Source organism: Onychostoma macrolepis, chromosome 16 (assembly GCF_012432095.1).
Source record: "Onychostoma macrolepis isolate SWU-2019 chromosome 16, ASM1243209v1, whole genome shotgun sequence".
Taxonomy (NCBI): Eukaryota; Metazoa; Chordata; class Actinopteri; order Cypriniformes; family Cyprinidae; genus Onychostoma; species Onychostoma macrolepis.
In genome coordinates this window covers 7,846,461-7,861,116 of record NC_081170.1, presented here as the reverse complement: position 1 = coordinate 7,861,116, position 14,656 = coordinate 7,846,461, and the positions used below count along the sequence as shown (strand labels likewise).

Sequence of the window (14,656 nt, the reverse complement as noted above, 5' to 3'; positions counted from 1 at the left end):
ATTAAAAATGAACTGGGAACTCACAATGACCATGTAAAACGGCCTTTAGAGAGATTTTGTAAAGCTTGGCACTGCACAGCCTCTTAATTAAGTGTTAGTGCAGCTTGTCCTAAACACAGACACAGCAAGAGCAGGAACCCTTCATTAACTCTAAACATGGTTTACCAGCGCTGCCACAATCATCACTCCTCAATTCCTGAAAATAATAAATAAATCAATAAATTACCAGGGTTATGGCACATTACTCCGTACTGCCAAATGTTTGCAATATTCAGTTGACTGGGCTTAGAGAGGCTGCAGCCCAGTTGATCCCTGGATCCCTGGGGTGGTGTAAGGGTGATTCCCAGATGGAGAACGCTCTTACTCCGAGACCACCAATGGTAATAACCCAGTGACTGAGAAGGATCAAGACTGGATTAGGACCAATCATTAATCAGGTCCCGCTGTGTCTGTCACAACATCATTCTATCTATCGAAAACAAAGCGATTGCTGATCTTTAAAATCTAAATTAGCAAATTATAGAGTTTAAAAAAAGAGGAGAATTTTTTTCTGGCAACAAAACAACCAGGATCCTAATTATGATGACAAACCCTCAAACAATCAAACCTGATAACAAAGGTACACTATTCAACTATTAAATAAATTAATGACAGACGAATTAAAAAACGCAGTATTTATCTATATTATTCAAAAATAAATGAATTAAAAAAAAAAAAATCAATACATATACAGCTGTATTTATCTATACTTTTACTACAAAATAAAATGTAAAAAATTAAATAAACAATAAATACATAAATATATTGTGACTTTTGTGATCACTGTTGAATGATGCAAACAGCAAATCTTTTTTGAACCACTTAATAGAAATGAGTCATCTGAACAAACCAAATCACATAAAAGGAGCCGAATTCAAAATAACATGATACCGTACTAATCTTACTATTTCTGCCATATTTTGAAAAGCAAGAAATAGTAAGAGTATACAAGTACACTTGTATGCTATTGCCAAACTCTCTGAATTAATCAAACTGACTTTTGTGAGATTGTAGCTTGGCAAGCAAGAATTTTCAAAGTAGCAGTGTAAACTGTTATGTTTTCTGAAAAGATTAAAGTCTATTTGTCCTCTGTGCCACAACATGGGAGGTTTGAATGAGACTGCAACAAACTTTTGAGACACAAACAGTCATGACAAAAACTGATGCAAACAGTAAATAGATTTTGCTTGAATATTATTACATTATCTCAAACAAAAACACTTTTTGTGTAGCCTGACTTGCCTTAATCTGTTTCCATGCTGGCACAGTGAGCAGAAGTCTGACTCACACTTGTTTTTGTTTTTTTTCTCACTGAACTCTCTGAATTTGCTTTCCATGTCCTCCTGTGGATGACTAACACCCCACAGGAAGGAAAATCGCATATGAAATATCTTTAACATCTCAGTTGTTTCTTCTAGAAGGCAAAAATAAGAAAAAGCTGAAAAATATGAATGAGACCGTTGAGGAGACGTAGGCGGCATTTATTTGGCTCCCGCTTCCTACTGCCTCACCTTCGTCTTACAAAACCTTCGTCTTTCGAAACTGCATTGGCTCAATGCAGCTTGTCTGTGCACTTGCCCAAAGACTGGACAACTGGATTTCAAACCAGAAATTTGATGTATTGCGTCTTTGAACAATCTTCTAATTCATTTATATTTTTATTTTAGGAGAAACATCTTAGAGTTAATACTTAATATATACACTACTTTTGTAAAGTTTTTAATTTTTTTAATTTAATAAAATTCTCTTCCATTCACCAAAGCTGCATTTATTTGATAAAAAAAATACAGTAAAAACAGAAATATTCTGAAATATTACAATTTAAAATAAATGTTTTCTGGTTATATATATATAGAATTTTCAGCATCATTACACCAGTCTTCAGTGCCACATGATACGTCAGAAATCATTCTAATATGCTGATTTGGTGGAAATATTTCTTCTTATCACACGGTTGTGCTGCTTAATATTTTTGTGGAAACCGTGATACTTTTTTCAGGATTCTTTGAATAGAACATTTAAAAGAACAGCATTTATTTGAACAGAAAGGCTGTACTCTCACTTTTCATCAATTTAATGCATTCTTGCAGAACACAAATATTAATTTCTTCAATAAAAATCTTACTGGCCCCAAACTTTTGAACGCTAGTGTAATTGAGAGCTCTGTTAGCTGTTCTGAGCTATGAAAGAGCAACCTCCAAGCATAAAAAGTCCTCTGGGATGTTAACTAAAAGTTTAACTGACTCGAATCACATGTTTTGTAACTGAAATGAAAGCCTTGCTGTCATAAGTCAGCACATACTTACAGAAAGCTCTCGACAGATCACTAAAAGAGAGGTGCGTGCGCAGTGGAGGGGGAATGGCGGAGCGCTGAAAAGATGTCTGAGCCATTAACATTCATCCTCTAATAAGATTGCAGTGGTGAATAAATCAGTGTGTTCAGATGAGCCTCATATAAACAAAGCCAACATGGGACACAGCTGCCCAGAGCTCCACTGACCCACTTTGACTAGGCCTGTTTTGGGGAGCCAGTAAGGGTAACCGATCCCAAAGGGGGGGTTACTGGTAGGGCAAGCGTCTGCTTATTATGCAAGTACATGAGCATGGGGAGTAACTCAGAGTGAGGCTCAGAAAAATCACATTTGATGGCATTTAGCAAATGCTCTTATTTAGAGTGAATAGAGATGTAATAAATTACACTGGTAATTATGTGAGAGGAGTATCTGGGAGTCAGTTTTCAGCATGATCATTTACTATGAGCACGGACTGCTCATATTATGTTACAACGGTATGATTTTAGTTGGGAAAAGGGAAAGAAAAAAGATTTTTATTCTAGCACAACTGGCAGACAGACAATTGTTTCCCCTATACAGAAATTAGATTAAATGGAGGGCAGATGGAGATCTATGTTTCCTGACCTTTTGAAATAAATCTCAACAATGTCTCCAACCGTACTCAATCATCAGTCAAAGATCAGAGATTAAAATAAAAATAAAGCTTCTTTATTGGCATTGATGATTCCATGAGGAACCGTTATTTCATAGAACCTTTACATTGCACAAAAGGTTCTTTAAAGTGGAAAAACATTCTGTAGATTATTAAAATGTTCTTCACACGAAGTAAAAAAAAATGGTTCTGCTCACTGAAAGGTTCTTTGGGAAGCCAAAAATGGTTCTTTGACAAAACCTTTTGAAACCTTTATTTTTAAGAGTGTACTTAAACATTTATCAAATTCTTTCAAAATCCACCGATCTGTTTATCCAGATTCATTTTATAAATATTTATTCGTGCATAAAGCTCTATACTTATTGCATACTGCATGTAACCATCTTAAATTTAAAAAGGAGAAACATCTGAGATAAAATCCTTATATGAAGCATAACTCTCATGAGCAACCTCAGAGCAATGAAATGTTCCTCTAGGATTTACTCTAATTGCTAACCATGACCTCTGAGCTGACGTAAAGGTTGGGGTTGCAGGCAGGGTCATTGCACAAATCCCAAAAGAAGGAGGGGCGAGAGATTTATCACCATAAATAAGTTGTTAATCGTCACTGGCTGGCAAGAGGATGGGCTCAGATCTTAATCACGGCATGAATTACAACCTCTGGATGTCAGGAGGACATTGTGGAGAGAGAATTACACTCAATTTCACATTTCTGCAGTACTGAGAGCACCTGAAACCATGAGGTTTTAATTTACCCTAGGAATACCCCATCAAAACACCAAAAATATCATCAGTATGCGACTTTTATAAGAAAAATCTTGTAGTTGCTTTTCAGGAAGCAGTGAGTTTAGCTCTCAAGCATCCTCCCCCCGTTTTGACCTAATCTACCCTTGAAAAAGCTAAATTTCATATCTCTTCATACTTATTTTATAGCTTAAACATAATCCTCATGATGACCTCTTTATAGTGGCAGTCATAGGCCCTGTATTTACTTTCATGCATTTGCAGTGATAGCAAAGTTAATGAATCTGATGTTATCGTCATTTTCTAAATTGGACTTCTTAATAATATTTTTCTAGTAAAAGAGAGGATTGTATGCATAATGCAAGACACATGAAAACAAACCAGGTTTCATAACATACACTTGTGTGACTAGACTAGTGTGCATGTGGGTCACATGTTTGGACAAAACCAGTTGTGCTCAAAATAATCTGGCAACGAGAGGGAAGTTTCCTAATAAACTTTCCTCATAAAGAATCTGGGAAAACATGTGGGACTTTCTGCTCCGCAGCACTCGGCCTGTCCTTGTGCGAGTCCTTAGTTCCCCTTGTGACCAGATGTGCCATGAGGGAGGGCTGATCTTCTCAAGTGGTTCCCTCTGTTTCATTCCAATTTATAAATTATATAATTTATAATTCCAAAGAAAATACCAATGGTGTTTGCTTATGCAAAAGCTGTCATCATCATGCTAGGATGTCAGAATTCAAATTGGCTCCCCTTCAATTCACGTGTGTGAATTTGAATGGAACTGGCCACAGGAAGTTGAATTGGAATGGCATTCTCAAGTCGACTTGGAACGGCACATATCCCTGTTTCTAAGGTGCTCTGAATGTTTGCTATGCTGTTGCTAGGGTGTTTTGGATGATTGCTAATTGGTCGCTTTCTAGCCCAAGTCAGAAGAGCCCACCCTCAAGTACTCTGGTAACCAGATATGGTTTGAGACCTTCAAAGTAAGTGCATAGGATTTTCGTGAAAACTAGGTTTAATCACCTACAGAAGTAACAGCACACCTGTCCTAAACAAACCAAACGATAAGTATGAGCAATATTAAAGGCGCAGTATGGGTACTGCAGTCAAAATTAAAACTATTGGAGAGAGTTGTTTCTCCCGCCCCCTCAGACTTGACGCTGTCATGGGTTGCCAGATTGAGGACACACAAGAGCGCAATTGACTATGGAAGGTGACAAGCCTTAGACTTTACGTTGATGAGTTGTTTTAATATGCCTCTGGTTATAGAGCTTTTTAGGTGGATGGCGAGGCTTTTTAGGTTGGGTAGAATCTGTGATCTCTGACGCAGCTGGCTTCCATTGCTACAATATGCTGTGTTTTCCACCAACTGGGGCAGTCGAAATACTATTGGGTAAATTGGCAGTGGGTGGACCAAAACAAAAACAGACATTCTGACACACAATGCACATTTCAGAATAGAATAACTGGCTGTAGCATTGCTTTTCAGAGAAAAAAAGTATGTGAACTTAGCTTGTTTCCTAAATATCTGCAAATGCATTATAATATTTTTATGCTTTAGTACGGTCAAAAAATTTCATACAGCACCTTTAATAGTAATTCTTTCCATAGTGCATAACCTGGTTCTTCTGAACGCTTACCTGCAGAACATTTGAGCTCCTTCCATAACGTAGCACTGGCCCCCGTTTAAGCAGTAGTTGGGCTGCAGGTCACATGGGGACTTGCAGGAGCCATTGGTGCGGACAAAACCCTGCCGACATTCTGAGCCGTTAACTGAGTCGACCACACCAGGGGGAGCACGGGGGCCTGCACCCACAGTGGATCCTTTGGGGAGTGTGAAAACAGGGTTGGAGGGCAATCGAGGAGGGAAGCGTTTGGAAGGAGAAGTAGTGGAGATGTCATCGTCGTAAGAGTCAGTAGTGCTGCTGTAGGGGTAATCTTCAGTGGTGGGAGACACACTGTCGTCATAGGGCGTCATGTAGTCGTAGTTGTCGGGCATTGACCAGGAGGTTGGGTCACGGCCCTGAAGCTCATGTGGGGACTGAGACGGTGGGCCAAGGTTCTTGCGGCGGGAGCCGAGGTCAAAGAAATCTACGGTGACGTCAGCCGGGGAAGGGGGATGAGTTGGGGATGGGGTTGTGGGAGTTGTCTCAGAGTCGAGGTCAAACACAGTGGTCTCCGTGTCTTCTTTAGCATCCTGCCAGGGTGGTAGTGTAGGCACTTGCTGCCTCACTTCCTCTTCCGATTCCTGTTCTTCTTCCTCCATGAAGGGGGTGACGTGCTCCTTCACGAAGGAAGTACTGACAGGCTCATGGAGAAGCAAGTTTTCGGTTTCCGCAGACTCGGAGCTGATCTCTGGGCTTGCCAAAGTGGTTGTGGCCCCTTCACTGGAAGTTGGAGTTCCAGGAGTTGGCTGGAAGACCTCTTCCAGCATGCCACTACCTGCTTCTTCATCTCTAAACTTTCGTCCGGTGCGAGTCAGGTCTGAGGAGCTGGACAAGCTGGTGAACTGTGACACCTCCTCTATCTTCTCCTCCTCATCCCCGGTAGACAAGGAGGTCACGTTAACAGCACTATCAACCTCAGTTTCATTTCCCACCACAGAGTTACCTGTTGAAAGGAGCAGATCACAGTTAGGAGAACTCAATTAAAACCTGTGCATTAATTCAAAAAGTATTTAACTGTTTGCTTATCTCCTTCTCAGTGGTAGGTTTCCCAATATCTTTAAAAACTTCTTTAGCAAGCCTTGAGATTAGGCGCAAATTATTTAACTAATGCACATGGTTCTCAAAGACAGGATTAGGGATTAGGGGTCGCGACCAGATTCGTATGGGCTCCCGGCAGGGCTACAATTACATAAAAAGACACACACCATCTTTGACCACCAGAAAAGGCCATTGATTCTTTTGTCATCTTATCAGATCTGATCAAACAATGTTGTAATTTAATTAAACACAGTGTTCATAATCAATTCAATAAGGAAAAAAAATAAGGATTTACTTGATTTTATCCATCAAGTTGACTGTGAAAAGTGCCACTGTCTGACAGGTGGTTGAAAAATAACAGGGCTTGCTTGGTGACGCCTTTTGGTGACGCCAGAGACATGAATAAATTACATTTTGATCACTGTGCAATATATTGAAACTTGTGCTCAAAATACAACCTATGAAAACAAGTCTAAATATGCTTCTAAAGCAAATGTATCATTTTATAGATTTGTATATATTTTTACTGGAAACAAATCAAAAACACTTCACTAAAAACTTAAGTCATTTTTGAGGTAATGATAGTTTACAAAAGGCATTTTGTTCCTTTGGAATAATATAAACAAATGAATCATTCACAATAGGTCCAAGAATATGACAAAACATGGATACTCCCAATGAAGTAATGGTTAGCTAAAAAGATCATCTCTGGTCAAACTAATACAGTAAGGAAGCAGGTCTCTTCCTCACTGACTAACAATCCCTTAGACATCAATACAGCTTCAAGTACAATTCATTATCATTATTTTCTTTTTCATGAATTCAGAACTTGACATTTAGCCACTGGGAAATATTTCAAAGAACAAAGATTTCGTAGTTGTGGACTAAAAGCTCAAAAATATGTTGCGGCTTCCACTACACAGGAAATTGTGTGAATTTCTGGAATGGCAATAGCGCATTTTTTAAAGTATATGGGCTCAGTTAAAAGTGTGTTTTAAAAACCAGTGGATCTGTGATCCTGCAGTAAAAGTCTAAGCAAACTTTCAGGACAGCCTCTCTTTCTTGAAGACATTTGTTACCAAAGATGGCTTATTTGCATTGATTCTCCTGTGCCACTATCTGACTGCTTTGGTGATCAAAAGTTTATTTACTTCTGTATTGCCAGAACATTTTTGTTCTAAAAACATCTGTGTTTTTTCACTTTAAAACCAGTGACTAATAAAGAAATAAATTGAGTATCGTCAGAGACATAACATGTGACAGTAGAGACTAAGATCTTTGGCACAGAGATGCACCCCAGAAAAAAAAAGCTTCCCAAAAATGGCCAGATGTTCTTGGTCTGGATTTTATTAGTGAGCGTGAATCACTAATGTAGTATTTATTCGACAAACCTGACAGAGATGAATCTGATACAGCTCCTTTGTGGTAACATTATAGTCTCTGCATTCGTGCAAGATTAACATGCCTTTCAAACACAGATGTCAAATCAATATTGAGGCATAAACACCAAACACAACACAACAAATGAGGGGAAACATATTCGAGTTTTGTATGTTTCGTTTTTTTTACTTGCCGAAAACAAAGCACATGAAATTGGATATTTAGAAACCTTAGGTTGTAATTGTTTTCTACTTTATTATATTTCAAAACACAATTTATTCCTGTGATGGCAAAGCTGAGTTTTCAGCGGCCATTACTCCAGTCTTCAGTGTCACATGATCCTTCAGAAATTTGATTTGAAAAACTAAAAAGGTACAAATATCAAAGATCAGTGCACAGAGTAAAAATGAATCCTATGTTTATTTTAAAACAAAATATGATGACTAATACAGGAAGACACGATCAATCTGACTAAATAGAAACCAGATGTGTAATTAAAATTCACGATTTCTACTGTACGTTCAAAGAAAGTGCTTTGCACCATTAACACAGCTAAAGTAATAAAGCTCTCATTTGAGTAGCATAATCATATTTCCAGTTTAGCGTATCTGCTAAATTGTATAATGGTGTTTTAGTGTGACTCATGTATAGAGCAGCCAGTGATTCAGTTCGGGATAAAACCCAAACTGTGGTGTGGAAGGTCTGAATTTGATAAGCGAGAACAGTTAATGCTCAGCATCCTTCAATCATTTGCAAACGTATGTCATGGATACCTGACGGTAACCTGATTAGGAGCAGGATTTTCACATACGCTGTTTTCCTCTAACAGAAACGCTGAGCCGGTCAGACAGTCAAGACTATTTGTTTTGTAAAAATAAGAACATTTAACACCAGCTGGAATGCTGGTTTTGCAGATTTTGTGGCTTAAATAGCTAGATCTGGGTCAGATCTTTACAGCCAAGGCATTATCAACGATCTCCAGGCATAGTATTTAATGCGCCTCCCAGACGGGACGCAGTACAGAAGCAAGGAACTAGGGGCCCCAGGCAAAGCGGGCACAAAAAGGTCCTTGTTTCCCCTTTTCTCTCAGACGGTCAAATCTTGTTACATAATACTCAGTTACCCCTTTTCTCTCAGGCACCCCAGTGCAGCCCAGAGGGGAGGAGGTAATTTGGGGTTCGCCGCTTGTTGTTTGGTGGCCAGGCTGGGAGGAATGATGGCCACGGGATCTTAGTTGCATGACTTTGGGGAGACGCCAGGCTCTTTGTTTGTGCAGCTCTGCAGACAGTGAAGGGAGGACAGCGAAGAGCACTGACAGCTCGTCTGTACCTCTGATGGTTTTCTGATGGCAGGCTGCCCGAGCAAAAACTGTGGGAGGTACAACCATGAACCCAACAGCTTCATTTAACATTATGTCATCTTCTGTCATAATCATATCTTATAATAGGTGTAGTATAACATTGCGATTTCTGTAGAGTCAACTTATTTCCAATTTACATCCAATTTTTCTTATATAATTTACTTACAAATATTTTTTTTCGTAATAAAACGAAACATTAACGATAAAATTTGAAAAGTTTATTCAAAACAATTATAATAGCATAAATATACACTACTGTTCAAAAGTTTGGGGTGGTAGGATTTATTTATTGTTCTTTAAGAAGTTTCTTATGCTCACCAAAACTGCATTTGTGTGTTTATTTGATCAAAAATATAGTAAAAATAGTAATATTTTGAAATATTAGAATTTAAAATGTAATTCACGGTGACGTTACGGTGCCGAATTGTTGAATAAAGTCGTTATTTTTGTTTTATTTCCATACAAAAAGTATTCTCGTCGCTTCATAAAGTTCAGATTGAACCACTGATGGCAGATGGAGTATTCTGACGATGTCTTTCATACTTTTCTGGGCCTTGACAGTGTTATTTAGTTGGCAGCCAAAATATCTTAAATTGTGTTCCGAAGACGAACGAAGCTTTTTACGGGTTTGGAATGACATGGGGGTAAGTGATTAATGACAAAATTTTCATTTTGGGGTGGAATAACCTCAATAAGCTCAATGTCCATGTACATACTGTACAGAGGCCGATGCCGCCAAAGATCAATCACCAAATGAAGTGCCTTAATCACTGTATTGCTCCAGATCTTTGCAATACAAAAAAAAAAAAAAAAAGAACGCGCAAAATATAAATAAAGACAGATAGGGAGTAAATTGATGCAAAGGAGTGGTAAACGTAGAGGGGGAAAAATCTAACTCACCAGTGCGGTCAACACAAAATGCTTCCATTCAATAGGCTTTTATGAAACACCTTAGTTTTTCTGTGCAAAAACACAGGATTGCGTCCCTCCATGGAATATTTACCTTGACTAATTATGCAGGTATTAACAGTCAGATCTTTTGACCTTGAGACATAATCAGACAGCTGCCGCTGGACGTCTCTCCACCTCCCGTTGCATAAATCTTTTCATTTCTGTACTCAACAGGTGGTTGGATGGAAGAGGGATGTGTTGCCATGGGAACCAGCTTGCCCTCACTGTGCAGAGTGAATGCAACGATGGAGCTTGAATGAGCTGTGCGAAAATCCTTCATCAAATTCATGTCCACATCATACATTTAACTGAAAAAACACCTAAAAAATTTAAACTTGTGCTAAGCCTTCGACCAAAAAAAATAAAATAAATAAATAATAATAATAATAATAATAAAAGAGACAGCTGCTTAATTGTCTAGCATCCACACAACCACTGTTTTTATTTTATTTTATATCCTCTGTCATTTTTCTACTTTGATAGGCTAATTAAATAAGCTAATGATGTCTTTTCATTACATGTATTAATTCACACGGCAGATACATTAGGGGTGGGGTGATCAGTTTCTGATGAAACACAAAATGGCAGCAGCCCACATTAACACAGCACATCTTTATAATTCACTCCCTTTCTTCTGGTTGCTTTAAATCCATTAATTAAAAGACAACAAGCCAATAAAGACCCAGTAAACTCCTGCCTTCAAAATATTTAAAAAACAAATGAATCTGATCACCAATAATGCCATTTTTCCTCCCCTTGTTCTGAAAACAGAATGCAGTGACTTTCTTTGGCAGCAAATGATTGTGAATGAATGCAAATCTGATTAAGCTCACCTAAAACCATCTAAAACCTGCAAGCTGTTGTTTTCGACTACATTGCAACAGATCAAGCTGAAAATACACAGCCCTGTGCCTACAAACCCATTCAATTCATAATGCACAAATGCATCCACACAACAACCATATTTCATGACAAAAATGCACTATTTGTCACAACAAGACTTAATACTAAACTGCAACCTGCAATTTAAGCAGCTGTGTGAATGACATCATATCCCTGGAACAAAGAACAGCGAGGTTTAATTGCTGGTACTCAGGACTGCATCGAAATTTTAACTAAAACTGCACATCTTGCTGATTTGGGAATAATAGCCTAGATTCCGAATGGTGGATTCCATTTGTGAGGATTGATGCAAACATCATTACCTCAATCAAGCGACAGTTTCAGTGTTAGAGGATAAAGCATCTCGATATCCTCCTCTAGATCTCAAGGGAATTGAGATCAGAATCCGGTGTTCAATGCACAGTAACAGGTGGCACATATATAGATATTAATTATGCATGGGTCAATGTATCTAAAATGATCGCAAAATTAGATTAAAATGACATCTGACAGCAGGGCAGTCATTATGCATAATAAAATAATAATATAATATATACCGAAAGCCCAAGTGTATGGTTTGATCAGCAAGATGTGGCGGGCAACACCTTTTTTTCCCTACCAACAGCTGAATTTTTCTGCACAGAAAATGGCAAGTGTGTAGCAATAAAAAGGCGATTCAGCAAATACAGATCAGAGCATTGTAAGCGAATACATTATCAAATCAGTTACTGGGACAAATCAAATTTTCCTGCAGGTTACACCATGCCAGTAATGACCTAATGGATTGGAAAAGACAGTCTATGGCAGCCAGTGGCACACTTCATCTACTCAAACTACCATTTTACAAAAATTGCTTTATACATTTGAAAATTCCCTTCTCGTTTACATTGGCAGGTGCATGCATGAAGCCAACAAAGGGCATGGCCACCAGTGACATCATTTTTACCTGACTGAGACCAAGACCACACTGGCCACCATCACAGCAGATTTAACAAAGGTGTACAGCTGATGTAGTGCAGCTTTGGGAATCATCAGGTAAAATGTGTAATAACAAACCCTAAATGTCATCAATTTTCAGATTCCTATTAGCAGATTCCAAGACACCATATTTTCCCTGTCCTGTTGCTGGGCGAAACTGAGCATCCAGCCAGATGGACAATGGACCTTCTAACCACCAGTGAAGAATTATACACTAGATGTATATGATTTCATGCTTTTTTTGTTCTTTTTTTTACATGAAAACAGCGCGCGTCAATGAGATTATCTCTAACGCTCAGTGATCTATCGGAATTTTAAACACACCACTGGTCAAGGAAACCGTCGCTCCCATTGGGTTGGTCCTCCGTCCTTCTCTGGCATTCTCAGGAGGAGGAGAACGGCACAATCTTTCGAATAACCCAAGTGGCTGACCGTTACAACAATACAGACATTCTTGTTCCGTGCGTAAAATCAAACTACACGCATAAACAGCGTGATTTGCTGCGTGAGAATGTCCGAGCATAAATTATTTAGCGCTTTAATCCTGCCTTTGTGCGCCTCCATCATTGCCATAGTGACAACAGCTGCTCTGTGTAGAGTAATCACAGCGCAGTAACTCTACACTACTACTACTACTACGACTACAACGGCATAAAACAGCCAGGGGGAATGAGGAATTTGCGCATTATTTAAGATCATTAATATCAAAAATAGTTGCAAATTGCTTGCAGATGTTTTCTGTGGTGTCCCTTCCTTTTAATTAATGATGTGCATTTTGGACGAAGCCCCAAATTTCCCAGTTCGACATTTAACCTACATTTCCACGGCGCTGATCCAGGCACATCAGCAGCAGCAGCAGCAGCAGCCGCCGCCGGCGCGCAGTCATGATTTACGCACAGCAACGGCTGCACTACTGACCGACATTCTCATTTTGTGATGCTGTTCTGTCATGCCACCTCGTGCTTGAAGGCTACTGAGTCTTAACTATCAGCTGATTTGATATGCATGTGAAAAAACACCTTACCATGTGCAAACAGCGGTGTCAAGAAGACAAGCAGAAGGACAGAGAGCATCGGCACGCTCCAGCATCTCAAACACGACCTCGTCTCCTTTCGGTTCATGCTTGCGTGTAACTAAGAAATCTAGCAGAAGAAAAATTCTATAACCCTTTGGAAACAAAAAGTGTTCAAGTCGAGAAGTAAATCCTGGATGTGGTTTGTCCAATCTGTTATAGTGTATCTCCTCTGCGCGTCTCCATGTCCACTTCTTTTGTGAGGTGTCTTCACTGGTCGTATTTGTTTACTTCTATTTTTTTCAATGCGATGGAATTTGTCCCTTTATGGTCCCATTGCCACAGACAAAATGCAAGTCGGTGATCTTGCTGAGAAGCGTGAGGACGGACGGACGGCGCTGCGCGGACACGGCCGAATCAATCGGATTGTGAAACCAAACCGACGCGCGTCCACTTGGAGAGATGCGATTCTACGCGTTCTCACAGTATGAGAGGGAAAATGATTTCGGCTCCCACTGTCTCCCCACCCCCTCTTCTCCCCAACCCCTCCCCAAGTTCTTACTCCTTTCAATAATGTTCAACTACTGACAGACACAAAAACAGCCCTCCATTGTGCAAGCGCGATTTTGCTTTGCTCATCCGACGGGTTTTATCTTGGATAGTTGGAACCGATGTGGATTTTGTTGCTTGTCTTTCATATTCATGGCTTATTCAAAGCTTAGTCTTTTATATTCAAATATTAGCATATAGGTTGAAAAAAAAAAACATTTGATGATATATTTAGTAAATTACATATAATAATAATAATATAATAATAATAATTATTGTGTAATTTAGTAAATGTACAATAATAAAATGTTCAATAATCTACAATAATAGATCATATAATATATTTTTTATGAAAATATAAAAGGTTTATAAAAATATATACTATATATTTTTATACTTTTTTTTTTTTTTTTTTTTTTTTTACAAATTATGTGGATTTTGCTGCTTGTGTATTAACATATATGTTGAATATGAAAGAAGAAAATATAATTATATATTTTGCAATATTTTTTAATGTCACATTATAATAAAAAAAAAAATAAGAATAACAACAATAGTAGTAATTCTTTTTTGTTTTATACAAATGTTTGGATATGAAATACTAAGCCATTTAACCACCGATAGATAGATAGATAGATAGATAGATAGATAGATAGATAGATTAGATAGATAGATAGATAGGCGCAGGAACACGGAGGAACATGCAGATTTGAATAATGAATTTAAATCAATTAAAAGTAGATAAAAGGCCAGATGAGATGCATGTGTTATGTAGGGCTGTGATATGGTCCAGATTGTTTACGGGTTGATGGTTTAAAGCGAGGAGAATGGGACAATAAAGCAGAGGAGGGGCGGGAGGCATGAGATACACTCCTCCGGCTGTGGTGATGAATGCATGAGGGCTGGAGGTGTCGGTGGGGGTCGGCAGCATTCTTCCACACAGCACCATTGAGAAAGACAAGAGACCAGCAACAGGCGGTTCACCAGTGCCTTGGGTTTGAGGTCTATGTGTGTGTGTTAATAGCGCTCAGTTTGTCCAAGGTTGAAATTTCTTTCTTCTGGTTGGAAAAATAACTAATGCTATCAGCAAAAAAGAACAACACCACA

At 38.7% G+C, this 14,656-nt stretch overlaps 1 protein-coding gene across 15 annotated transcripts in view; it reads right to left on the bottom strand.

Annotated features, from left to right (window-relative positions):
* cspg5a (chondroitin sulfate proteoglycan 5a) overlaps positions 1-14,656 on the bottom strand; it is a 48,278-nt gene that overhangs the window by 20,961 nt on the left and 12,661 nt on the right. For 13 of the 15 annotated variants that reach the window (XM_058748127.1, XM_058748137.1, XM_058748128.1 and 10 more), the window contains one exon: positions 5,373-6,342. In XM_058748127.1, coding sequence (XP_058604110.1) covers positions 5,373-6,342 — 970 coding nt within the window. Of the gene's footprint in view, positions 1-5,372; positions 6,343-13,012; positions 13,508-14,656 lie in introns of those variants that run through there. The other 2 variants (XM_058748135.1, XM_058748141.1) reach the window with 1 other exon arrangement.